Source organism: Cryptomeria japonica, chromosome 11, assembly GCF_030272615.1.
Source record: "Cryptomeria japonica chromosome 11, Sugi_1.0, whole genome shotgun sequence".
Taxonomy (NCBI): Eukaryota; Viridiplantae; Streptophyta; class Pinopsida; order Cupressales; family Cupressaceae; genus Cryptomeria; species Cryptomeria japonica.
In genome coordinates, this window is record NC_081415.1 from 637506721 (window position 1) to 637532600 (window position 25880).

A 25880-nucleotide genomic window follows, 5' to 3' on the forward strand; every position below is an offset into this window, starting at 1 on the left:
AGACAAGCAGGTCAGGAAAAAACACCTACTTTTAAGAACAACTTCCAATAGTTGACCCTTTATATAAAGTTTCAATTTGATTATTATACAGCTCCTAAATTCTTGTTCTTGCCATCAAGGTTCAAACCCCACTGGAGTGGTATTGTTGAATGTTTAAATGGGGATGAGGTCCCCCGTCTGTGACCTCACCGGTTCATAACTCGAGATCCAAAGCGTTTATCCAAAAAAAACAAATATACAACTCCTAAAAAAGATGTGCAGCCGTAGGCCCTCAGATTAAAAAGAAATTAAGTTAATTTCAGGTAATACTTAAAATAGCAACATGTAATATTTGCAACTGCTGATATCCTGGTGTGCAATAGGAAACATCATCACAGAAAGACAGAGAACAGATGAAACATAAATCATATCAGGTTGATCCACAGAGCATCCTCAACATGAACATGATAGTATACAAATCAATCCATTCACTAAAAAATAGACAGCCATTGTAAATTTCCCACATTCTGAAAGACAGCCAAACGCATACTTGGCTTTATTGTGGACTACTAAGATTGCTGGCTTTATTGTGGACTACTAAGATTGCAGCAAGTGCATATTGTTTTCATTTTTTTAATAACTAATCACATTCAAATAACCATCAATATTTACTACTAGCAGCTTTGAAAATAAACTGTAGTAGCCTCTAATATAAATGTGCATGGCAATGATATGCCATCTAATTACAAAGACATTGAGAGGATAATAGAGAAGTAGCTACATATGCAACAGGATATGCTTCTAGTTCTATTGAAGGATACAATGCAGTTTGATGACCAGAATAGAGTTCATAATGCTAGTCAAACCATGCTCGAAGAGAACCCAATCTGCACTGAGCACCTAACTCATTGAATTAGGAAGAAAGACAAGATGCGAAAGGCAGATGAGAAGACTGCCAAATTGGATTTGGGTGCCATCAAATTGAAAGTGTTAATGGGGAAAAGATGCACGAGGACTGAGTTCCTACTAAGCTAAATTGTTCCTGCAGAGTTTCATGTGTGCATGATTATAATGAGGATGTTTCTAAACAGAAGGAAAAGAGTCAGAATTATTTAGCATTATGGGAATTATGATCATGTTATGAACCAATACATGTATGTGTTGTGACCTAATCACACATCACCCCATTCCAAATGGGGACACCCTACATTTTTGTCCACTTGGTCTTTTGGTTGTGGTATTTTGGGCAGTTTGGCAGCAATTTCTTAGATCTCCTCAAGTCCCCAAGTGTTTTGGTAAATTTTGGCCAAGTCTGCAAGTGTTTTGGAGAAATTTGGCTGTCTAGAAGCATTGATTGTGTATTTTAGGGTTTTTATCTTTCAGACTTAGAAATGAAATAAGTAGCTTAGGACATTGTGAAATTTGAGCGAAGCATTGAAAAGAGAACCCTTCAAGGAAGCTACCAGTGAAATTTGAGCAAATTATGAGGAATTCCTATTTTTAGTAAGTTTCACTACAGCCTAGATTAGCCTAATTTTGCGTTTAAACAGATGTACTGTTTTTAGAAGCATCTATTTTTAGTGTCACTATGTCTCGGTTTGCCCTAATTTGGTGTTTGGAAGAACTTACTATTTTTAGTAAGTCTATTTTTGGAAAGTCTATCTCTAGCAACTGGCAAAGCATTGATGGCAGAATGTTCCTGAATATCCAGTTCTAAATCAAGGAAAGTTGAAGAAAAGGCAGGGGATCAAAATTTGTCTAAATCTGGAAATCCTTCTTGAAATGAACGAAGCTTGAAAAATCCACGTTGGGTGCATTTCCCAAGAACAGGAGGATTTCTTCCAAATTTCCACAATCCTTCTCCTGCCTCTAGAAGTGCTCTAACTCATGCCTTGGGTGCAGACCAGAAGGAATGGAGGATTTTTCCATTTTTTGGAAAATCCTCCACTAGGCCTCATTTGTGCCTAGATCCCTGCCTTGGGCACAAATCCTAAGGCAGGGAGGATTTTCCCTTGAGGAGGAAATTCCTCCCTGACCCCCAAAATGCACCCAGACAAGCTCCTGGGGCGCAAATCCATAGTGCAAGAGAATTTTTCCTTTTGAGCAAAATTCCTTCCTCAGAGCCAAAATGCACCCATGTATGCAAACAATTTTGGAAAAATGACTAAGCGTTGGCAATTTTTTTCCTCTGGACCCCAAGCAAGACAAAATTCTTGGAAAATGGGAAAAATGGTTAAGTGTTAGAGAATTCTTCCTTCAATACAGGATGCACCCAAGCACTCACAAGACGTGAAATGACAAAATTTCATGAAGAAAAGAAAATTCCTTCCCTAGGTTAAAAATGCGCCCACCTCCAGGAAGGGAAGAAATGATAAAATTGGCTAAGTCAAGAAAATCATCTCAAATTGGTATACGCTATTGGATTCCTCAGAAATGGAAAAGATCATGAAATTTCTTCCAAGACAAAGAAATCCTCCAGGACATCCCGTATGCACCAAGGATAGAAAGAATCTTGTGAATGACAATTTGGTAACATGCAAAATGGAATGTTCTGCATTAATGAAGCATAACTCGAGACATTATGGAAGTTCCTATTTTGAAGTCAAGTATAACAAGCGAGGTCTGCTAGAATGACAAGTCGTCTTCCCCTCGTTATGGAAACATGAAATGTGATTGGAATGAATTAATGCAGTTGCTAAATTTATCCTGATGCCAACTTAGCAACTTGGTGGACGAATTTCTATTTAAACACGGCTTGGGATTTCATTCTTCACAATGCATTTTGGAGAAATTAAAGCAAGAGCAAAAGTGAAGAACAACTAGGGCGTGATATTAATTCAAAAGTTCTTTTTCCCTTTGGAGGTTTTTATTTGTTCCAAGTCAAGAATATGCCATATGGAATTCCTCCGTTAATGGAAATTTTCTAAGATATCATTTGCATGAATTTAATGTTAATTATTTTGTTTTGCAAGAATGGCAGAGTCCAGCAAGGTGGCAAACACTTCCAGGCAGACACAGATCAAGAATGAACAGAGAGGATTTCTCCCCAAAACAAAGATTATTTCAAAATGGAGAGAAGTTAGTGATACCAACTTGGGAACATTCAAGTTGGAAGAATTCAGAAGGAGAATATTTGGTCAAGACGGACATCCTCCATCAGCTACCACCAAGAAAATAGTTAGAAGCAGAATTGTAGCAGTTCCTACCATCCAATGCCCGGAGCTAATCATGGAATGTGCAAAACATTATGACGTTGAGAGAAGAGCAATTATGGCACCTAATGGTAGACTCTTGGCAAATCTTACCGCTGAAGCAATTGGTGAAGCTTTTGGAATCCCCGCATTCCAATCCATGATGTTGAAGGCCAAGGAAAGAGAGACTTTGATATATGATTCTGGCATTGAGAGATGTGTTGGAATCGTTAACAGAAAATGGATGCAAATGCCAAAGCCTCACATTTCAAAGATGCCCAAGCAGCTCACTAGCATGGACTTCAAACAAGAAAATGTTGATCTTGTGATGATGATGAGTTGGGTTCTGGGATGTCCACAGGCATACATCTTCAAGTCTTGGATGTTTTACTTCATTGAAGAAGTAATGGATGCCATAAAGATGGAGGATTGAGCGAGAATAATTAGCAACAACCTGGACGAATAGCTGAGGAATTTGAAGCAGTCCCAGTCCTTCTACATGAGCTCATATAATGATAACATGTTGGCTAGAATGGGCAAGTTCAACAGATTATTAGGCAAAGGACCCATGGGATGTGGTCCAAGATAGTTGAAGGTCTATGAGTGCTATCCACAGTTGCACTACTTCCTTCAAGAAAGCGACACCTTCACAATGCACATTGCCAAACCTTTACAAGGAGGTATTCACACAAGGTTGTTACAAGAAGCAAGGAAGTTGGTGAAGAAGTATGGGGCCCGATACATTCAATCTCCAAGATTTACTCATATTAGGGTCCAAGGATTCTCTGGCCAACCCTATAGACCTCCAAGATATCCAACAGATAAAATGGTGTTGTTGGAAATAACAAGACAGCTGACTCCTTATGACAAGATTCAGAAGAAGAAAATTGGGCTTGAATTTCTGATAATCATGGGAGATTATGATGAAATGTGCCCATCATTGGCAGCAGCGGAGAAGACAACGAATGAACTATTATTCTACCACCTCGCACCTTACACCACAAGATCTGATTTCAATTTGTATGATAAGATAAGAATGGTAGCTGGCATAAGGCATAGGCATAGGATGCAACTGGAGGATAATTAGGCTAACGCCAAGGATGACTAAGAGATTAGTAAAAGGATGTTTGCCAAATTGCCTCTTAAATTGACAAAAATATGTGAAATCATCCAAGTGTCGGACCAGATAGAAGAAGATGTGAATAGTGAATACTATTCACCTAGATTATCAAAAGGAAAAATATATGCCAATTCAGGCACCTAACTAGTCAGAACCAGAAATTGATGATCTGGATATCTTAAGCCAGCCAATTATCAAATTCACAAGGCACTGGGTTGAAAGTCACATCACTAAGTTGAAAATAAAGAATGCTTGCTTGACTTACAATTTGATGGGAGACTTGGAATCCCAAGATGAGGCCATTGAAGGATCATCAGGAGCTCAAGCCAAAGAAGAAGCAATTCCTCAGGAAAGGACAACATAGAAAGGAGAAAAGTGTCCCCAAGAATTTGCAAACAAGGAAAAGGCAAGAGGTTCCAAGGGAGGAACCACAGCAAAAGAGACAAAGGTTGGAAGAAGTGCAGTCACCTGATTGCTCCTCAAGCATGCATGAAGTTGATATCTTCACAGGAGAACTAGCAGGAAGTCAACTCCAAGAAGAAGTCCAAGATATTCCGCAGGCAAAAGATATACTCAATGCCAATGCTTTCCGAAGGCTTGTTTCGCAAAGAAATCAAGAACAAGAACTTCCTATAGATACAAAACAGCATGTTCAAGATTGTTTTAGAGAAACAACAATGGGAGACTTAGGACCCTTTGACCAAGTAACAAAAGAACAGGAACAACTTGAGATACAGGATCAACAGGCAAGCGCTCCAAATTGGCTGAAAGAAAGAATGAGGAAGGAGCTAGAGGAAGAAATGGATCCTACACTTGAAACTAAGGAATTTTTGACCCAAATAAACAAGCCAACAAAGAAGAAGGTGGCGAAGAAATTCTCTAAGGTCACGAGAGATGAATTAGGATCCAGTATTTTGCATGTGGTTGTGCCCAAGTTTGACAAGAAGAGAAACAAGATCACTCCAAATGAGTATGATGTTATAGCAATTGACCTAGCGCGTGCTACAAAGGCACAAGTGATAGAAGAATTTGATGAATCTTCCCTACCATTGAAGGAGTAGATGAAGAAAGTGGAAAAGAAAAATAAGAATTTGAAGAGTGAGAACAAAGCTTTATGTGAGTATGTACAACGCTTAATGTGTCCGTCCAAAGAGGAAGATCAAACTTTTGTTCCTCTTCTCTTCCAAAGGAATCAGTGGATGGACTTGAAGAAATAAGGAAAATCGCTCAATGTTCCAAGGAATGGGTAGAGAACATCTTCACCATAGCTTGCAAATTCATTGAAGATTTGGCTCGGTTCTACTAGAGGATCCTAGCTATCCTTGGCAGATTGGAAAGCATGGAGCATTCATGGGAGGATACGCACATCTATCAAGAGTTGACCATTCCACGTCTTGAGGCACTAATGGAGATTCCCAAGCAGGCGCTAATAGATGGAGAAGTCATCAGGGAAAATGAGGCATATGACTTCCCTCGATGGTTCTTTGCAGTAAGTACTGGGAAAGAATTCTTCAAAAGCTCTAATATGGAGTCATCTCTATTGAGGATGACAGTCAAGAAAGTTCAAGAAGAAATTCTCAATACTGTCAACACATTGTTTGCAAAAAGACTTACTAACGAGGAGCTGACAGTGGACAACCTAAAGGACAGACTGCATGGATTCTTCTTTGTGGAATCCTTCTCGAAGGAATATCTGGAGAATGTTTCCTTGTTCTCAAGCATAACACACAAGGCCCAGGAGGTTGTGCTAAGATGGAAGAAGTTTTTCTCCGAGTGTGAAAAGGATACTGCCATGTTGGAAAATAAATTGGAGATTGCGCCAAGTGTCTCCGATCTTGAGATTGTCATGACTAGATTCATCGCATTTGCCATCAAGGAGTGAGATAATGGTCGTCCTATTTTGGACGAGAATCTATTAAATGTATGATGGAGTGATGGATCATTTAATGCATAGTGGGTGTTTTGATGGATTAGTGGGTCATTTAATGCAAAGCAGACACCTTATTTGGGAGTGATGGGTTATTAAATGCAAATGGGCATGATTCCTCATTTATTGTCATACCCACCACTTGGTGCCACATATAGTCATTCTTGGTCAAACCCTAATCAGGGTTTTGCATGAGCATATCTTAACCGTTCATCTCATTGTAATCTTGGTAGTCCATTTTCATTTTGGGGCCTATAAAAGGTGTTCACCCCTTCATTTGTAGAGGGAGAATTTGTAAGAAATTGTTGTTATAAGCTGTCAAGATGATAAGAGTGATTCATTGATTTTGGTGATTACTTGAGTTATTTTGGAGTTGCATGGTTTCTCTTCATCAAATAGATTAGATTTATTTTCAAGCAAGTAGATGAATGAGATAGAGAGCATTGTTTCATGGTGAAATCGTTCATGCATACCTTTTGTAGGTAGATGATTTCTATTTGCAGTGTAAGGTTGGACAGGGCCTCTTGAATGTGTATGTTTAACTTCTATTATCGAGTGAGCATTGTTCTTTGATGGTGTTCATTGGTAATATGAAAATCTTTTGCACAACCTTTGAAGATTGCACCTCCCTTTGCGTAGTTGTCTAATGTTGGCAAAACAAAGTGTGGTCCATTTCACCTGAGCCTTTGTTGTCTTTTCAGTTCTGCACTTTACTGAGAAAAGTTCCAAAAAAAGCACTTATCGCCAAACCATTCACAAAATTTCCTTGAAATACAAATTCGTTCAAATCCTCTTCACTGCACATAAGTCCCCTTGGATTACCAGCAAAACATCAAGCCAAACGAGCTCATATCCAGCATAAAGTCGCAAGTTCGCAATAGGAACCTTGGAGTCGCCTCTATGATCTTCGCAATCTTAGCATACGAGGGGTTTTTGCTCAAGAGAGGATAGAATGACTGTTGGAAACTTTATTCAACGTTGGTGTGGTCATAAAACACCCATCAACAGTATGCAATTCTCATTCCATTACAGGACAAGGATAGCAAACATGCAGCTCAAACTATTATTTTATATTTTTCCTATCCTTTAGAAAAGAAACATATATACGTTAAAATCTGGCCAAAGAGATGACTGCAATGTCTAATTACTTAAGGTAGTTAACCTTACAACAAAGAGCTTCAATATTGAACCATACATTCCTTCATAGGAAAAGGGAAAAATAATTAGAAGGAGATATATACAACCATCATAAATGAACAGCACAGTATTAGAAAAGAAAAAATCGATTCAATAATATTCCTCATAACTTATAGACCTGATTCCCACAGATTACTCTATAGATCATGAGTGAAAAACTCTGAAAACAACCATTCAACATGTACATACAGAAGTGGGAATACCAGGCATGACAGTTTACAACAACAATGCATATGAACCTAACATTACATGGATGCATAATACTCCTTTATTAATCCCTTGCATCCTTCGTGTTTACTATGTACTGGATAATAACAAGCTTGATTACAAATTTCCTTACTTTTGCTCAGTCTAAATTCATGCTGACAACTAGACAGCATAAATGTCGGGTACAAATGAGAAATAGCTGCACAGAGCTGGAGAGCACAGGTCTTGGTTTGGGCTGCATGGTTGTTAAAAAGGTGAAGCAATTGTTAAATGCTAGCTTTCCACGATGGTGTTCTGTCTCCAGTTTCTTGTAAGCTCTCTTAACATTGTCAGTGGTATGAATCATCTCTCTAGTCGCTTTTGTATCTGCCATGACTTGAACCTAAACCTGCAAAAGCTTTGTCACTAATTCTGATTCCTATTTCTCAAACTCTCAATTCATGTTCAAGATTGCTGCCATCATTGCTCTTTGCCCTTCAACTTGGCCATGTCCATCTCTAGGCTTCTAGCCTTAAAACAGTACTCATTCAAAGCTATGTCATTTTCTTTTCTATGATTGATCACTCGACCCTCTAGCTGCAACACTTAGTTTTTCAGCTCTATAGCTTTATCGCATGTTTTCCTGTCCCTTTTGTTGCAGATACCATTCAAGAAAGCTAAGTTGTTGCACCAATTACAGCCATGTATGTAATGCCCCCTCCTAAAAGTCCCAGCAATTTCTTTTAAGAGGGGTAAATTAATAATAAACTAAAATTAAAATTAAAGTTCAAGTTTTAATAATGGTCAAAGGACATGTGAAAAGTTACGTCCACTAAAAGAAAAGGTATATAAGGAAGACCAAGCAAGGAGAAGGAAGAAAAAAGGAAGGGAATGCATCTCCTTTGGAACATGGAACTATGATTCAATCTGACCTAAGGATGAAACCCTTAAGATCTGGAATTAGAGGATAAAATCCCTTTAAATTCCATTAGTGAATAAGAGGATGAAAACCCCTGATTCAGATCTGGGTCCATCTTACCCATAGATTGCACAGAAGTTTGCTGTGTTAAAGAATTAGAATCGTCATCAATAACTAGTATACAGTTTTCAAGACCTTTCAAACACATTCCAATTAATTGTAATTTGCAGCAGATTTAAAGTTAACCTATTAGCTGCTGCTAAAATAAGTCTAAATTCTCTAAGCAAAATTCTAAATATAATATCTAATAAAGGATCAAACATATTACCAAAAATTTCTGAAGTGATTTCATTGAGAGAAGTGATAAATATTAATTGTTTATTTCTAAATAAATAAGTTGCAGGGTTCGCCCCCCAGGCCCATGGCACTGATCCGATCTGGTCCTGGTTCGGGTCCTAATCCGGTTCGGGCCCATGGCATCTACCTCTTCCTCCATAGGCACAAATGAACAATCAAAACAAAGAAATGATCCAAATTCTCCCCTATGGAAGTATGTTGACATTATAAGACCACTTCCAGGAGGTGGGGCATTTCGTTGGAGATGCCAAGGATGTGGTAAAGAACGTAATAGTTCATATTTTTAGGTGGTAGGCCATTTGTGTGGAATACCGGGAAGAGGCATCAAAAAAAGGCTTCGAAAAGATGTTGTGCCTATAATAGATGAGACGGTGTTGAAATATATTAGGGAGCATGAGGCTGTGGAAGAGAGAGAAGCCCGTAGATTGAATCAAATCACTCGAAAAAAAACAAAGGTAATGCAACCCCCATCTAATCCCAATGTTTTAATAGAAAACCACCCCTTCTTTTCCACAGCTAAGTCTCAAAGTGAAGCACCCAATACACGCAAAAGATCGAAGGAGCCTTTAGAAACCGCATTTCAAAATGAAAGTCGAGACATTGCCGACCAAGATGTAGCAAGCTGAATATATGCAAATTGGTTGGCTTTCAATGTTGTTCGCTCCCCATATTGGGAGAAAATGCTGAAAATTGTTAATGAAGCTCCAAGAGGCTATAAGGGCCCAGGTTATGAGAAGGTACATGGAACCTTATTGCAAAGAGAAGTGAAAGGGGTTGAAGATGCATTGAAGCCCATAAGGGATTCATGGGCTGAGACAGGTGTATCAATTGTTTCAAATGGGTCAAAAGATTCTAAAAATCGTCCCTTGATCAATGTCATAGCGGTGTCCCCTAAAGGGGCAATGTTTTTTAAAGTTGTGGATTGTGAGGGCCAAGTAAAAGATGGCCAATTTATTACAGATATTTTTCATCTCCGCCATTGAGAAAGTGGGACCCCACAATGTTGTTCAAGTCATAATGGACAATGCAAAAAATTGTAGAGTTGTTGGTTTGTTGGTTGAGGAACGCTATCATCACATCTTTTGGACACCTTGTGTAGTCTATTCACTCAATCTTATGCTATAAAAGATTAGGAATAAAATTGAATGGATCAAACAAGTGTATGCAGAGGCTAAGGACATCCAGATGTTCATCACAAACCACCACATGTCTCAAGGGATTTTTAGATCCTTTTCGAATTTGGAGCTATTGAAGGTAAGTGAAATCATAGATGGACTACTTGCAAAAAACTCAATGAGTTTTTTTCTCTAGCGAGTTTTTACGCCATTGACTCGCCAAAAACTCGAGTTTTTGACAAAAACTCAGCGAGTCAGTATTAAAAACTCAGCCGCACTCCTTCATATGTTAAAAATGTCAAAAATAAGTTCATTTCATCATTATGAGTTTTCTAATTTGTTGATAAGGGGAAAAACACCCTCCCAAGCATTTCCAATCTTTGGTTGCGCATAAGGTAGAGGAAGCACCAGTTGGTCCAATTGATTTGGATGATATAGATCCTTACAATGATCGGACATCGCAAGAGCAGCCTCCATTGTTTACTGAGGATGACATCTATGATTTGGAGAGGCGAGCTATGGAGGAGGAGGGGGTGGATTTGGATTCACACTGGATGACATTGAGGAGGATGAGGATGATGAGGAGGCATTGTCAGTGCTAAGAGCTACAACCAAGATGGAGGTCGAGCCACAACCTGAGCCAGTCATACCGAGCGAGGAGGCACAACCACAGCAGACTTCTAGGACAAGACCCTTTAGTTCTACCTCTCCACTAGTTTTTACTAGAGCTGGGAAGAGGAATATGTAATTCTATTGATGTGAAAAATTTACTATTTTGCTTCCAACCATCAGCATTCCTCATGAGGATGGGATATTGTACCCAATTTGCATTTAAATGAAAATCAATTAAATTTATCTAGATTTGTCTTGTTTCTTTTGTGTTCTCATTTATTGACTCATTGGATGCATCTCCTTATTGAATTTTGCAAAAAAATGCATTTCTAATTAAATTTAAGCAATTTTTTAAGTTCCCGAGTTTTTTGTTGAGTTTTCACCAAGATTTTGCCAAGTTTTTTTCAAGCCTTGGCGAGTTTTTGGTTTTGGCGAGTAGTTCAACTATGATTGAAATAGTAATTTAATTTTACATTTTCTGATTTTTTAAATTTTTATTTTCAATGATTACAGAGATAGGCCCAAACTATGGTGGTGGCTGGCCTCTTCACTCCCCAAGGCACATTGGATTGTTGTCAATGATTTTAATATGGTTGAATACAGAGAAGATAAGAAGCAGGGGCTCAGACCGGAGTGGAAAGGAAATGAACAGTTCTTTTGGTCCAAATGCAACAATTGTTTGAATCTTTCTGACCCTTTAGAAAGAAACAAGGAGAACTCCAAGGGCATCTGGTTCTCCTGGTGCAATAATCAATCTTATCTGCAGAGAATAGCAGCAATTTTGGACTTAAATGTTTACAAACCAAATGCAAAAAACATTTTTCAATAGCAAGCTGAAAGATGTCTATATGCAACAGCAAGAAGCACATATCCAGATGAGCAAGTAGCAGAAAAAAAATTGTGGGTTGTAAATGTTAGGTCCCGGAGAGAACTGAGAGGGGGGGGTGAATCAGTTGTCAAATAAATTCAAACCAAAAACAACTTAACCAACCTTAATGCTTAATACCGGTAAACCAAACTTTATGCCGGTAGACAATTTATCAGTTAATTGCAGTACCGGTAAAGATTAATGCATGAAACAGAAAGACAATAACATCCACAACACATAACACCAATATTTGTACGTGGAAACCCTGTAAGGGGAAAAACCACAGTGGGAAACCTTACCCACAATCAGATGATACTACTGCAGATAGTATGTGTATACAAATGGGGTCTGCACATGTAGAAAGGCCAAGCGCCTAGAGCTCACTACTCAAACACAAATAGGAGTCACACTGACTACAATTGGATGGTTAAATCCAATAATGATGTACTGCTCAAAATAGCATCTTCATATGCTGGATTCAGTACTGGTTCAGTTCTGATATGCCTTTACAAAAACCTTGCTTCACCTTCAAATGATGTCTGCGGGTATAGCTCTGCTTATTCTCGCATATACCTTCTCACAATTCCTTTTCCCAATCGCATATCGATCTTACAAATAAGATCTTACATATATACCATAACCTAAGACCAATTTTAGTAGGTCGGCTCTAAAAGATATTACAATAAAACAATTACAAGTAAATCAATAACCGATGCAATATCCGATTCAACATGTCGGCTTAATGCATTTACAATAACAACAAAATCATCTCCAAAGCGTGTTGTGCTGATCTGGAATAGATAAGCCTGTCGGTGCTTATTCTAGACCTATTTGCCGGTAACAGCAAATATGCAAACACGAATATACCAATGAACAAATCTCCAAGACAAAGTGTCCAAAGGATGTCTTCAACATAACCAAGTGTTTTCCATGTCATTCCAAGTGCCGGTGAACAACATATCCTGCCGGTGTACCAGATACCGGTAACTGTGCATAAGTCACTTGCTTGCCGGTGAACATTGCCAATTCTCCAAAGTGCCAAAGTTGATAAGTGTTAATAGGTGTTGACATCAATGACAAAACCATATCAACATAACCAAAATACCAACAGTAAATGGCTTTGTATAAGCTAAAATAATATGTATTTCTCAGCTGATACATCACAGAAATATCAAATGTTACTTATTAGAATGTTGTTGGTAAACTTAGGGATGAGGTGGTTTGTACCAGGACAAAAATTGCACATGTTGTGGGGAAAGGAAGTTATCTCTACGAATTTTGTAAATGTAGCACTAAACTGTAATGAATTGAATTTCTAAAGATATCTGAAGCATACAAAGACGTTGATATCACTTTCAATGGGAGAGCCATGATTGCACTGGAGTTGGTGGCCTATTTTTTTGTGAGACCTTTCATGTTGGTAGCAGATGCACTAACAAAGATGATGTTAATCAAAGGATAAATTTGTATTCTTAGGGATGGTTTTGAAACGAAGATAAGGATGTAGCTGGTGTTTCATTTGAGGAGGAAATCGAAGGGAGATCCATTTGGAAAACAATTTATTATTCTCAAAGGCAGGAATAGAGGGTGGTGACTCAATTCTTATGAAAGGTGGTGACCCTTTCACCAAATAAGTATAAATGAGAAATCAGTCCAAGCATTCAAGGATGACTTATCAATCCTCACTCATGAAGCCACAAAAACAATCATCAATTAACAAATCAAGCAAACAATCAATCAACAAATTATTCTATCAAATCAGCATTTATTCAATCATCATTCACCAACATATCAAACCAGCATTCATTACATCATCACTTATCAATCATCTAATCAACAATCACTTAATCGTCACTCACCAAATCCTCAAATCATACAATCAAAGGAATTCATTCAATCAATCAATCATTCAACAACAATCCAATGATCCATCAATCAAGTGAAATCGTACAAGAATTCTGAGTCTGAGTTTAATTCATAAAAAAGGCAGCCATCTTTAATATTTTATAAGTGATTGGTATGCAATATGGTTGAATCTATTATTTGTTATTAAATCTATTAGGAAGCTTTAATTCATTTATTGAATCAAACTGCCAATTCATCAAGAAACATTAGTAATTATTAAATTATTCATTTGATTTTCTACAAGCAATCATATCTGGACTTAGTGAGGAAACGTGGTAGGAAGATGCAGCAGTACTGGTTCACCCAATTAAGTAGGCCACCCCAAGTTGGTTTGCTTGTGGGCCAAGGGGTTGAATTGACTCGGATGGTCGTTCTGCACTCTTGGGCTTAGTTGTGGGGGACAGTCTCTAAGCATCCTACCATGCTTTCCCATCAAATTCCTAATATGGTTGGTTGTTTGATATATGCTATGAAATGGATCAAATGCATTTAGGATACTTGTTTTCAGTAGGGATTATTCATGATCATAATGCTTGATGTTAATTAATTTTCTCTAAGTTTACTTGCCCTTAATGGAATTTTTTTTTTTTTTAAATAATGCCTGGTAAACTTTTTACCGTGACCGGCGACACTGGCATGACACGCCCTCCGGCTCCACGTGAAACGCTTTGGATCCGGAGCTATGAACCGGTGAGGCCACAATCGGGGGACCTCATCCCCACACTTCACTTGTTCAAACCCGCGAGCACAACGACCCAGCGAAGACACAAGGCCTACGAGCACAATGGCCTAGCAGGGGTTTGAACCTTGGTGGCCGCTTCACCAACAAAGTGTTTTAACCGCGACACTACATGTCCAAAGACGCCCTTAATGGAATTTATTTACAGAATACTCTTGTAAATAAATTGTATTGTTAAAATTGTTATTTTTGGCAAAAATCAGGTATATCCCAAAAGGAAACATCACGCTCCAACACTCATGAATCCTGAGTTGAGGACTCTTCTGGTGCCTGAATATAACATTCAAAGAACTAGCCCCAACTATGTTTTTTAAAGCTTTCAGAAGTTACAAAGATATCAGAAAATTTCTTTGTCTTGTGGCCTATAGAGCAAATATATAAAAAACACCAACATCACAATAATTCGCTCAAAATTGATCATAGAAATCTAAAATTTGGATTGTAACTTCCTTGTATATATTCCCAGATTCCCTGAAAAAAATTACTGAAAAATTGCAAGGTGAAAGATATGGCAAAAAAAAAATATTTGGCCCAAATCATTGCTCTGACACCCATTTGTAATGAATTACCTATAGAGCCATAGAAATAGAGCTCAATATGATAGAAAATATTGTTAAAAAACCAAGCCAATTCAAGGGGAAAACCTTCAATTCTTATTAAAAGTATAGAATCTGCAATATGATGATATGGGAGAGTTCTCATTTCTCATTATTTATAGGCATAGTCAGCTAGGGGCGCACCCCTTCTATAATGTCTCCAATTTTAGCCTTTTGGCTAACAGGAGTAATAAGGAGAAATTAATTAAATTATTTTTTTATAAAGTCATTAAAATAAATTAATTATTAAAAAGTGACTTTATATTTAACTAATTTAATTAAAAGTGACTAAAGTATAAAAATAAAATAATAATTAAATTAGTCACTTAAAATAAATAAAGTGTACCTACCCTCTTCTAGAAGCCTCTCATGTGTCATGTCCCCTCTTTAGTATGACATGACACTTTATGTGGATTTGCCTATTCCAGACTCTCGTAGGCAGATGGTTGTGATGAGAGAGTCATTTTGGCGTTTATTTGGTGATTGGATGGCTCATTATGCTCTTGGAGACATTATATTTATTATATTTTATTATTACTTTTTATTTGGGGCCAAAATGTTATTGAGGTGCACCTTTTATTTTATGAAGTTACATTTTATCTAAAAAGTGCAATGAGGTTTTAAAAGACTATTATGGATACTTCTAGAAAGCTAAGAGGCTTCTAGAAGATTCTATTATGGATACTTCTAGAAAGTCATGGATACTTCTAGAAAGACTAAGAGGCTTCTAGAAGATTCTATTATGGATACTTCTAGAAAGTTATGGATCTTCTAGAGGAAGATTCTAAAAAATGTATAAATAGACCCCATGGGTCTCTCATTTGGCATCGAAGTCTGTTTTCTCTAGTGCATCTACTTGAGCATTTGTGGAGCTTGAAGGTCTGCAAATATCATTGATCTTTGGGAACGATAACTCCCTTAGATTAGCATAACTGAGGAAGTGAAATATCTTCTGAAGGGTTGCGTTATTGGAGATGGTACTCAGCCATTTCATGTTGGATTTCAATTGAAGGTTGATTTGAGGGCTTGTATTTGGTGAATAAGGGTTTTGAATTCATCCCAACTCAAAATTTGGTACTGCAGCCGCACAGTACGACCCAGGTACGACCTGGAGCAGGGGCAGTACGGTAGTGACAGCAGGGCATTCTTGGGACAGTCCAGTCCTCCTTTCATCAGCATTTCATAATCGGAGTTCAAGGAGCGATTTCCAGGTTCCATTGCATGGTTTTGTTGTCAATTTTTATGATAGAAGTGCACAGTGTAACAGTCATATATGTATTCAGAAAACAGTTCATTGTAATCAGACATTGCTATCTTGTAGTTGGATTGATATAGTAGAGAAGGTGCATTGCAAGGTCATTGTTCATGTGTGATAGTTTATACATTCTCTTGTCATAAATTCAGTGCTCATGTGTAAGAGTTTGTAACAGTCATACAGTTTTAGAAAATTAGTCTACTGAACAATGCAATCAGAATTTGGGAAATTCATGATATATTAGCATTGAAGTCCTTGCATGAATATTTAGAGTTTCATTATTGTTTATTGTGTTACATTTCAATATTGGTATTGTTATCTCAATTGTACTTGATGCTCAAAACAACTATCATATTGAAACACTACATCACAAACAAAACAATTCAGTGTATGCCAAGTGTTTGACAAATTGTCTCAGTTCAGATTTGGGGTTTATTAGTGGCCTTTATAGTAAGGGTCATTACAGTGGTATCAGAGCGGTGTTCTTGCCATCCTGTTGGGTAAGAAACATTGATGCATCCATTAGCATTGGGGCATCACAGGTACTACACACGCAGAAGAGCAGCACTAGAGGGTGAACAGGAGTATAGAAACATTCTTACCATGGGTGAGAGACAGTCACAGAGTCCACCTAGAGTTCCCAGGAATGAGGATGATGAGGCTAGGGACTTTTTCAGAACCATGGCTACTGGACAGCAGGAGATAGTCCAGTCATTGCGTGCTTTGACCACTATGATGGAGAGAGTGGTTCAGCCCAGAGTTCAGGAGCAGGGTAGAGTTACACCTGATCATGACAATAGGAGTGTAGCAGGTTCACAGGGTGCTCCTAGGCACAGGTCTTGGACAGCGGATAGACCTACTCGTCCTACTTTCCTTAGAGAGGAGGCTCAGGAGGCAGGAGAGGGCGATGTACAAGATGAGTTTCAGGATGATCTTAGAGCTGCTACTGCAGAGTGGCAGGCATTACCACCACATGTGCGTGAGTTACTTAATTTTGATCGTTACCTGAATCAGAGGAGAGCACATGAGGAGTACTCAGCAGAACAGGAGACCTAGAGGCCATGACAGTGAGTTGCAGCGAGCTGCTAGCAAGCTTACTTTACCTTCCTTTGATGGTAGTGGACGGATGACAGCATAGGCATGGATACATAAGTTGGATACCTTCTTAGCATTGAGGCCCATGTCGGAGATAGATGCCATCAGATACGCCACCTTGCATTTGGAGGGCGCAGCTCATGACTGGTGGTCACATGGTATGGTTACTTTACAGCACAACCAGGCGACTTCATACCAGGATTTTGTAGACAGATTGGTGGAGCGTTTTGATAGGAAGGATCCTGAGATATTCTTTCGTGATCTTGCACAGTTGAGACAGATAGGCAGCTTGGAGATGTATATCAATGAGTTTCAACGGTTGTCAGTTATGGTACAGGATGTATCAGAAAGACGGTTGGTCATACTATTCACTGAGGGATTGTCTGAACCCCTCAAGGGTTGGATCAAGGCATTTGAACCATCGACATTACAGGAGGCCATGAGGAAAGCTCGCAGTATGGAGCTTATAGCACCTTCTAGCAAATTCACCCCTAGGAGTTCTACTTCTTTCAGAGATAATAAGAAGTTTGATAAGGAGAAGGGGAGGAAGGTTGATACCAAGGGGAAATCCACCACACCCTTGGATACTGAGGCACTTAATGACCTACGCAGGAAGAAGCTATGCTTCTATTGCAAAGGTCCTTATGACAGGGATCATGACTGTCCGTTAAAGCCTAAGGGGAAGGCCAATAGAGTTATGTGGGCATACTATGAGGACTCAGATTCAGATAGCGCAGTACATGAGGATGAACACAGTGACACAGAGCCGGAGGCAGAGGCAGAAGCTACAGAGCCTAAGGATAAGCCGGAGTTACATTTGCAGCAGGCACGCTTGTCCAGTATTCAGCAGGAGGGGTCCTTTAGATTGCATGGAGTTCTAGCAGGACAGAAGGTGATTACCCTAGTTGACACAGGTGCTACGCACAATTTCATTGATGCACGATTGGTTGAGCGCCATGGCATTGAGACAGAGGAGTTTGAGAGTCTCTGAGTATAGGTTGCTGATGGTTACACTCTTAAGTGTAACAGGATGATTAGAAACATGCTTCTACACTTGAACAATTATGAGTTCAAAGCGGATTACCATGTAGTTAACATGGGTGACCTAGACATTGTATTGGGGATGACTTGGTTACATTCATTGGGTGAGGTCACTCTCAGACTCAGAGACATGGAGATTAAGTTTGAGGTTGATGGGAGACAGCATGTATTGAGGGCTATCAGAAATAGTGATGTTAGAACTATTTCTTTCAGGCGCATGGAGAGGTTGGTTAGACACGATGGGATTGGATGGGCAGCCATGTGTACTCTCATGCCTACACAGGAGGAGCATCAGAAGGCAGAGTATCACCCTGACATTCAGAGATTGAGAGAACGGTATGATAGGGTGTTCAGTGATATTCCACCTGGTGCACCCCCTGATAGGGGAATAGAGCACATCATTGAGTTAGAGGAGGGTGCTAAACCCGTGATGATCACACCATACAGGCATCCTAAGAGACTCAAGGATGAGATTGAGAAAACCATCAAGGAGCTGCTTGAGATGGGGCATATTAGACCAAGCAAGTCTCCTTTTGCTTCTTCAGTAGTGTTGGTGAAGAAGAAGGATGGCTCGTTACATATGTGCATTGACTATGGGGTGTTGAACAAGAGGACTATTAAGAATAGATACCCTATCCCACGGATTGATGAGCTGATAGATGAGCTTCATGGGGCATGCTACTTCAGCAAGATAGATTTGAGATCAGGATATCATCAGATCAAAGTTAGAGAGCAGGATGTGGAGAAGACGGCATTTAGATGTCATTGTGGACACTTTGAGTTTGTGGTCATGCAATTTGGGTTGACCAATGCACCAACTACTTTTCAGTCTACGATGAATAAGGTCTTCCATCATCAGTTGAGGAGATTTGTATTGGTTTTCTTCGATGACATTTTGGTATACAGCAGATCATGGCAGGAACATCTTGAGCATCTAGAGACAGTATTGAGCATATTGCAGAAGGAGTCCTTGTATGCCACGGAGTCCAAGTGTGATTTGGGTATGACTGAGCTCTTGTATTTGGGACATATTATCAGTGCAGAGGGAGTAAGGATGGATCCTGATAAGATCCGTGCTATAGTAGAGTGGCCTATTCCTGAGAACTTGACACAGTTGAGAGGGTTCCTAGGCCTATGTGGCTTCTACCGCAGATTCGTTAGTGGATACTCACGACATGCAGCCCCTATGACAGATTTGCTGAAGAAGGGGGCCTTTGTTTGGACATCGGAGGCACAGGCTTGCTTTGACAGGTTCAAGGAGATCATGACCTCATGCCCGGTGTTAGCCTTGCCTGATTTCTCGAAGCCATTTGAGCTTCAATGTGATGCATCCGGCGATGGTATAGGTGTTGTGTTGATGCAGGACAAGCACCCTATTGCATATGAGAGCAGGAAACTCCGTGGTCTAGAGAGATCTTTCAGCATCTATGACAAGGAGATGTTAGCCATCATGCACGCATTGGCTAAGTTTAGACAGTATCTAGTGGGTAGTAAGTTTTGTATTAAAACTGACCACAACAGTTTGAGGCATTTCCTTAGTTAGAGAGATCTCAACGATAGACAGCAGAAGTGGGTGAGTAAGCTACAAGCTTACGATTTTGACATATCATATGTGAGAGGGACTCAGAATGTGGTAGCGGATGCATTGTCACGTAGACCACATCTCAGTGCATTGATTGAAATATCAGAGGATTGGAGACATATGATAGTGGCAGAGTATGCTAGAGACCCATGGGCGTCAGGGATAGTTGATGGGTCAGTTATTGATACCCGGTATACACTTGTAGATGATTTGATTATCTACAAGAGCAGGATATTTCTAGTCCCAGGATCGAAGGTGAAGCAATCTATATTGAGGGCTCTTCATGATTCACCTACAGTTGGTCACCCCGGGTACTTCAAGACATATAGACAGGTTCGGGAGCGGTTCACTTGGAAAGGGCTTAAGTCAGATGTTTTGCAGTATGTTCGTGAGTGCCCTGTTTGTCAGCAGAACAAACAAGAGCACACCTTTCCAGCTGGGCTCCTATAGCCACTTCCCATTCCAGATCAGAAGTGGGAATGCATATCTATGGACTTCATTACGGGCTTGCCCAAGGCTCAAGGGCATGATTGCATCTACGTAGTAGTGGATAGACTGACGAAGTATGCACACTTCTTTCCCATCACTACTACTTACACAACAGTACAGGTAGCTAAGGTCTTCAGATTGCATGGGATACCCCACAGCATAGTGAGTGACAGGGACAGTAGATTTTTGAGTCACTTTTGGCAGGAGGTATTCAGACTTTGTGGCACTGAGCTTACACCTAGCACTAGTTATCACCCACAGACGGATGGACAGACGGACATAGTGAACAAGTGGGTGGAAGGTTATTTGAGGAATTACGTGGTTGGTCAGCAGAAGGCATGGGTGAGATGGATTCATTTGTGTGAGTATTGTTACAATACTACATTCCACATGTCGATTCAGATGACACCTTTCAGAGCTCTATATGGGTATGATGCACCTAACTTCATTGATTTGCTGATGTCTGATGTTAGAGTTCCACGTGCCGGGGATTTGCTTCAGGAGAGCAAGGACATTGTTGATGCTCTCAAGGATAATATGGCCAGGGCACAGAATCAGTACAAGCAGTACGTAGATCAGAAGCGGATTGAGAGGAGTTTTGAGGTTGGTGATATGGTTTACCTCATGCTTCAGCCCTACAGATAGTCTACTCTTAAGAAGAGTGGGTCAGAAAAGCTTAAGCCGCGCTATTATGGGCCTTTCAGGATTATCAGGCGGGTAGGGGAGTTGGCTTATGAGCTTGAGCTTCCAGCAGATAGCAGGGTGCACAATGTGTTCCATGTGTCGTGCCTCAAGAAGGCATTAGGACAGCATGTTGTGCCTTCCACAGTGCTACCACCCTTGGATGATGAGGGGAAGTTGATATTGCTACCAGAGTCTATTTTGGATAGTAGGGAGAAACAGCTCCGCAGGAGAGTTATCAGGGAGTATTTGGTGAAGTGGAGAGATCTTCCTGTTGAGGATGCCACTTGGGAGACTGAAGCCATTCTGCAGCATCCTGCATTGAGATTGCTTGAGGCCAAGCAATTTCAGGAAGGGCGGACCGTCATGTCCCCTCTTTAGTATGACATGACACTTTATGTGGATTTGCCTATTCCAGACTCTCGTAGGCAGATGGTTGTGATGAGAGAGTCATTTTGGCGTTTATTTGGTGATTGGATGGCTCATTATGCTCTTGGAGACATTATATTTATTATATTTTATTATTACTTTTTATTTGGGGCCAAAATGTTATTGAGGTGCACTTTTTATTTTATGAAGTTACTTTTTATCTAAAAAGTGCAATGAGGTTTTAAAAGACTATTATGGATACTTCTAGAAAGCTAAGAGGCTTCTAAAAGATTCTATTATGGATACTTCTAGAAAGTCATGGATACTTCTAGAAAGACTAAGAGGCTTCTAGAAGATTCTATTATGGATACTTCTAGAAAGTTATGGATCTTCTAGAGGAAGATTCTAAAAAATGTATAAATAGACCCCATGGGTCTCTCATTTGGCATCGAAGTCTATTTTCTCTAGTGCATCTACTTGAGCATTTGTGGAGCTTGAAGGTCTGCAAATATCATTGATCTTTGGGAACGATAACTCCCTTAGATTAGCATAACTGAGGAAGTGAAATATCTTCTGAAGGGTTGCGTTATTGGAGATGGTACTCAGCCATTTCATGTTGGATTTCAATTGAAGGTTGATTTGAGGGCTTGTATTTGGTGAATAAGGGTTTTGAATTCATCCCAGCTCAAAATTTGGTACTGCAGCCGCACAGTACGACCCAGGTACGGCCTGCAGCAGGGACAGTACGGTAGTGACAGCAGGGCATTCTTGGGACAGTCCAGTCCTCCTTTCATCAGCATTTCATAATCGGAGTTCAAGGAGCGATTTCCAGGTTCCATTGCATGGTTTTGTTGTCAATTTTTATGATAGAAGTGCACAGTGTAACAGTCATACATGTATTCAGAAAACAGTCCATTGTAATCAGACATTGCTATCTTGTAGTTGGATTGATATAGTAGAGAAGGTGCATTGCAAGGTCATTGTTCATGTGTGATAGTTTATACATTCTCTTGTCATAAATTCAGTGCTCATGTGTAAGAGTTTGTAACAGTCATACATTTTTAGAAAATTAGTCTACTGAACAATGCAATCAGAATTTGGGAAATTCATGATATATTAGCATTGAAGTCCTTGCATGAATATTTAGAGTTTCATTATTGTTTATTGTGTTACATTTCAATATTGGTATTGTTATCTCAATTGTACTTGATGCTCAAAACAACTATCATATTGAAACACTACATCACAAACAATACAATTCAGTGCATGCCAAGTGTTTGACAAATTGTCTCAGTTCAGATTTGGGGTTTATTAGTGGCCTTTATAGTAAGGGTCATTACATCATGACAGGTTATGAAAAAAGATAAATAGAAGAGGGTGATGGAAGAGAAGGCAGACTTGAATTGTGAATTGTTGATTGAATTGGTTTTGTAGAACCAAGTGGGTGTTTGCAGACTAAGGGTCTTTGGGAATGGAAACTCCCATTGATCGCATAACTGAGAGGGTGAAAGATCTCTCGAGGGGTTGCATTGAGGAGATGATACTTCAGTCATCTCATATGAGCTAATTGGAGTTTTTCATATTAGATTTTGTTATGCTTCAGATTATCAGATTTTTCAGATTTTCCGATTTGAAGAGGATTGCCTTGTGGAAGCATATTCTTGAGTAAGGGGAGACAGCGATATTCCTTTGGCAGATCGAAGAGTTTATACCTTGCTGTTATCAGAGGTTGCAGACTTTGAGGGTTCACATGTTTTGATTCATTTTTCATCATTGGTACATCGATTTTGGTTATTGTTGATTGCAAACTCGATAGGAGATCAAGGCAATATTTTTGGACTATTTGTAGGAGGTTTAAGAGTCCATATTATTTATTTGGAGGGGCCGAACCTTGGCAGGTCCGCCACCCCCAAACTCCATCGATTTCACCTTGTGAAGCTTGTGAATGCTTAGAAATCTCCCTAAGAGAAAGGCACTGTCTTTGGTGAAGGAAACCGATCAGAATGGAGGCAGTTTGGGAGACATTTGAATGCAATTACAGCGACATTTCTGAGTCATCCACTTACAGCAGTCATGGCGGCACCTCATATGGCATGATTTGACATTGGAATGACTAGTTGACAGCCGATATTGTTTTCTACATCACTGCAGTCATACCAGGTTCCTTGTTGTCCAATTTTCATTGCATTTTCAGTGATTGCAATAAGTCTATGACAGTCTTATGTCTTCAGATAAATCTGAAGGTGTCTATGTCTCAGTAGTGGATGCATTGGTGTAAACCGGCTAATGAAGTTAAGCCTATTTTGACTCATGAATATAGATTAGAAGGCTACCCTTCATGTTGTCATTGTCTTATGATCTTTGCCAACTGTTTGTATAAATGTCAGTCTGCTGTTACCATTATTTCATGAACACTTCTTCTATGCCATTGGTCATATTTTAGAAAGGTAATGTTGCATGATCATCCTATATCATTTATATTATGTTTTAAAGCCCTATTATTGTAGGATTTCGGTGCCTATTGAAGTCTGAAGTATTCTTAACCAGTCATATGCTAAATGTTTGTCAGATTGTCACTTGGCTGTAAGTGCATGTGTAACATTGTAAATTCATCTCTATGCATTGATTTAAGGGTCTAGAGTGTCATTTAAGCATTTAGATGACAATTTATGCATTGTAGTGTTGATTTTCAAGCATTGGAAGCCATTTATAGTCATTTTAATAAGGACATATCAGACTGATATAATAGACCAGCAAGCTGGAAGGCTGCATATGAAGTGTTCAACAATATTCCTTGGGTTAGAATACATCATTTTCTACTCCTATTTGACCAAGGGATATTACACCTTCATCAAAATTAAAAATTAAAAAATAATTATTCTCTGCCATGACTGACATATCCCAATAAATACTACGGTCAAAGGGTGTAGCACAAACAGAAGGATAAAGATTAATATCAATCAATCAAAAAAAGGAATCAAGTTAGAGTTCAGGGGGATTTCGGAGAAAAAAGCTGCAGAAATGGGGGAAATGACCCAGAAGTCTGCAATTAAATCGCAATTTTTTGGTCAAAAAACATGATTTCAAAGTAAAAAAATAGCATAAGGCCAAGCGGAAATTAATCAGAATAAATTTTGATATTTTAAAGATTTCTACAGCTATAATTTTAGCCTAGTATTATCATAGTTGTTTTAGCAGACTGTTCTTATTATTCAATCCTAAGCATTCTGAATTTATAGCAGTTGTCTATGTTACCATCAATTTGCAGAATGCATTAATAGGCAATCTATACTGTACTCCAAACTTTACAAAGTTGTACTATCTTCCAACCTAATTTAGGCAAAAGCTCTTTAATCTGTCTACATATGAAAATTATCGATGTTGGTTGTAACTACCGCTAACAGATTGCTTTCATCTTCTAAATTTTCTTGAAGCACACTTATCAATGGCTCTTTACAAAGTTCATTATCAGCTTGTGACAGAAAATTGTCAAAGTTTGATGCTTCCCTTGGTGCTTTTGATTGTGCTTCTGATTGTGCTTCCATTCTAGCAATCTGACATGATTTGAAGTTTCTAACGTCTCGAAGTTTTAAATTATGTTATTTGGTGCTTGTCAAGGACCAAAGTCCAACAGCATTTTATTGGATTTTGTACGCATTAAATTGCTAAAATAACCTCCCTCACTTCCTCCCTTCTTCACCCTTTCTCTTCTTTGAAAAGCAGTAGAGCTGCTAAAAGTATATCGTGTCCTGCAAAAACACAGTGCAATGTGAAAGATCTATCAAACTCAGCATGCCACATCTTGTTTCAAGTTCTCATCACTTTAATTGGTCAAATAACTTGATGATATTTGTCCCCATTATGAACCACTGCCTTTTTAATCTTTTTATTCCGATTTTTTCTGGTAAGAAATTGCTAGAGAAATAAGCACCCTTAAGGGTTGCACAAGAACATTTGTATTTCCTTTCGACATATGTGCATGTTCTCAGAGGTAATTGCTCTGCCCAAATACACTGGGGACTCACACCCACTCTCATGCTTTTTAGTATTTTATACATCTTGGGGTCTAGCCTTCCACCATATGAATTCCTAGAGAGTTGTGTCGTAGCCAATCAACTTCACCAGTGCATGTTTGTAAAGTGGCCAATCAAATTCACCAGTAAATGTTGTAAAGCGGCCAATCAACTTCACCAGTTAGCCACAGCCTGATTGACATTTGTTCTTCCTTGGAAATTATAAATGTTTGTAAAGCGGCCAATTAACTTCACGAATCGGCCACAGCCTGATTGATATTTGCTCTTTTTTGGAAATTATAACTTATAGAAAAGAACTTCATAGACTACAAACCAGATGTTTCCTTGACTAAAAGTCATCATCGGCTTTTCATATGCAAAAGAATCAAAAGTAACAAAACCGCGATAGCTGATATTAGAATCTCTAGTACCAAAACATTAATTAGTTGTTAAAACAGCAAAGCTTCAAGGAAAATTGTTTAAGAATTCAAAAAATTGACAGTTCCAAAAACTGCATGCATACCTGCATCCGCGATAATAGGAATCAAGGGGGCTGCAGCACAAATGGATCTAGCAGCAGCAGCCATCTCGGGAGGGCTTCTCGCAACACCCAAAAGGAAAATAAAAGATTCCAGTGAGGACAA

General features: G+C 39.1%; 1 protein-coding gene across 2 annotated transcripts in view; it reads right to left on the reverse strand.

Annotated features, from left to right (window-relative positions):
• Positions 1-25880, reverse strand: part of LOC131063173 (carboxyvinyl-carboxyphosphonate phosphorylmutase, chloroplastic) — a 116037-nt gene that overhangs the window by 79087 nt on the left and 11070 nt on the right. For both annotated transcript variants that reach the window (XM_057996959.2, XM_057996958.2), the window contains one exon: positions 25760-25833. In XM_057996959.2, the coding sequence (XP_057852942.1) occupies positions 25760-25833 (74 nt within the window). The remainder of the gene's footprint in view (positions 1-25759; positions 25834-25880) is intronic.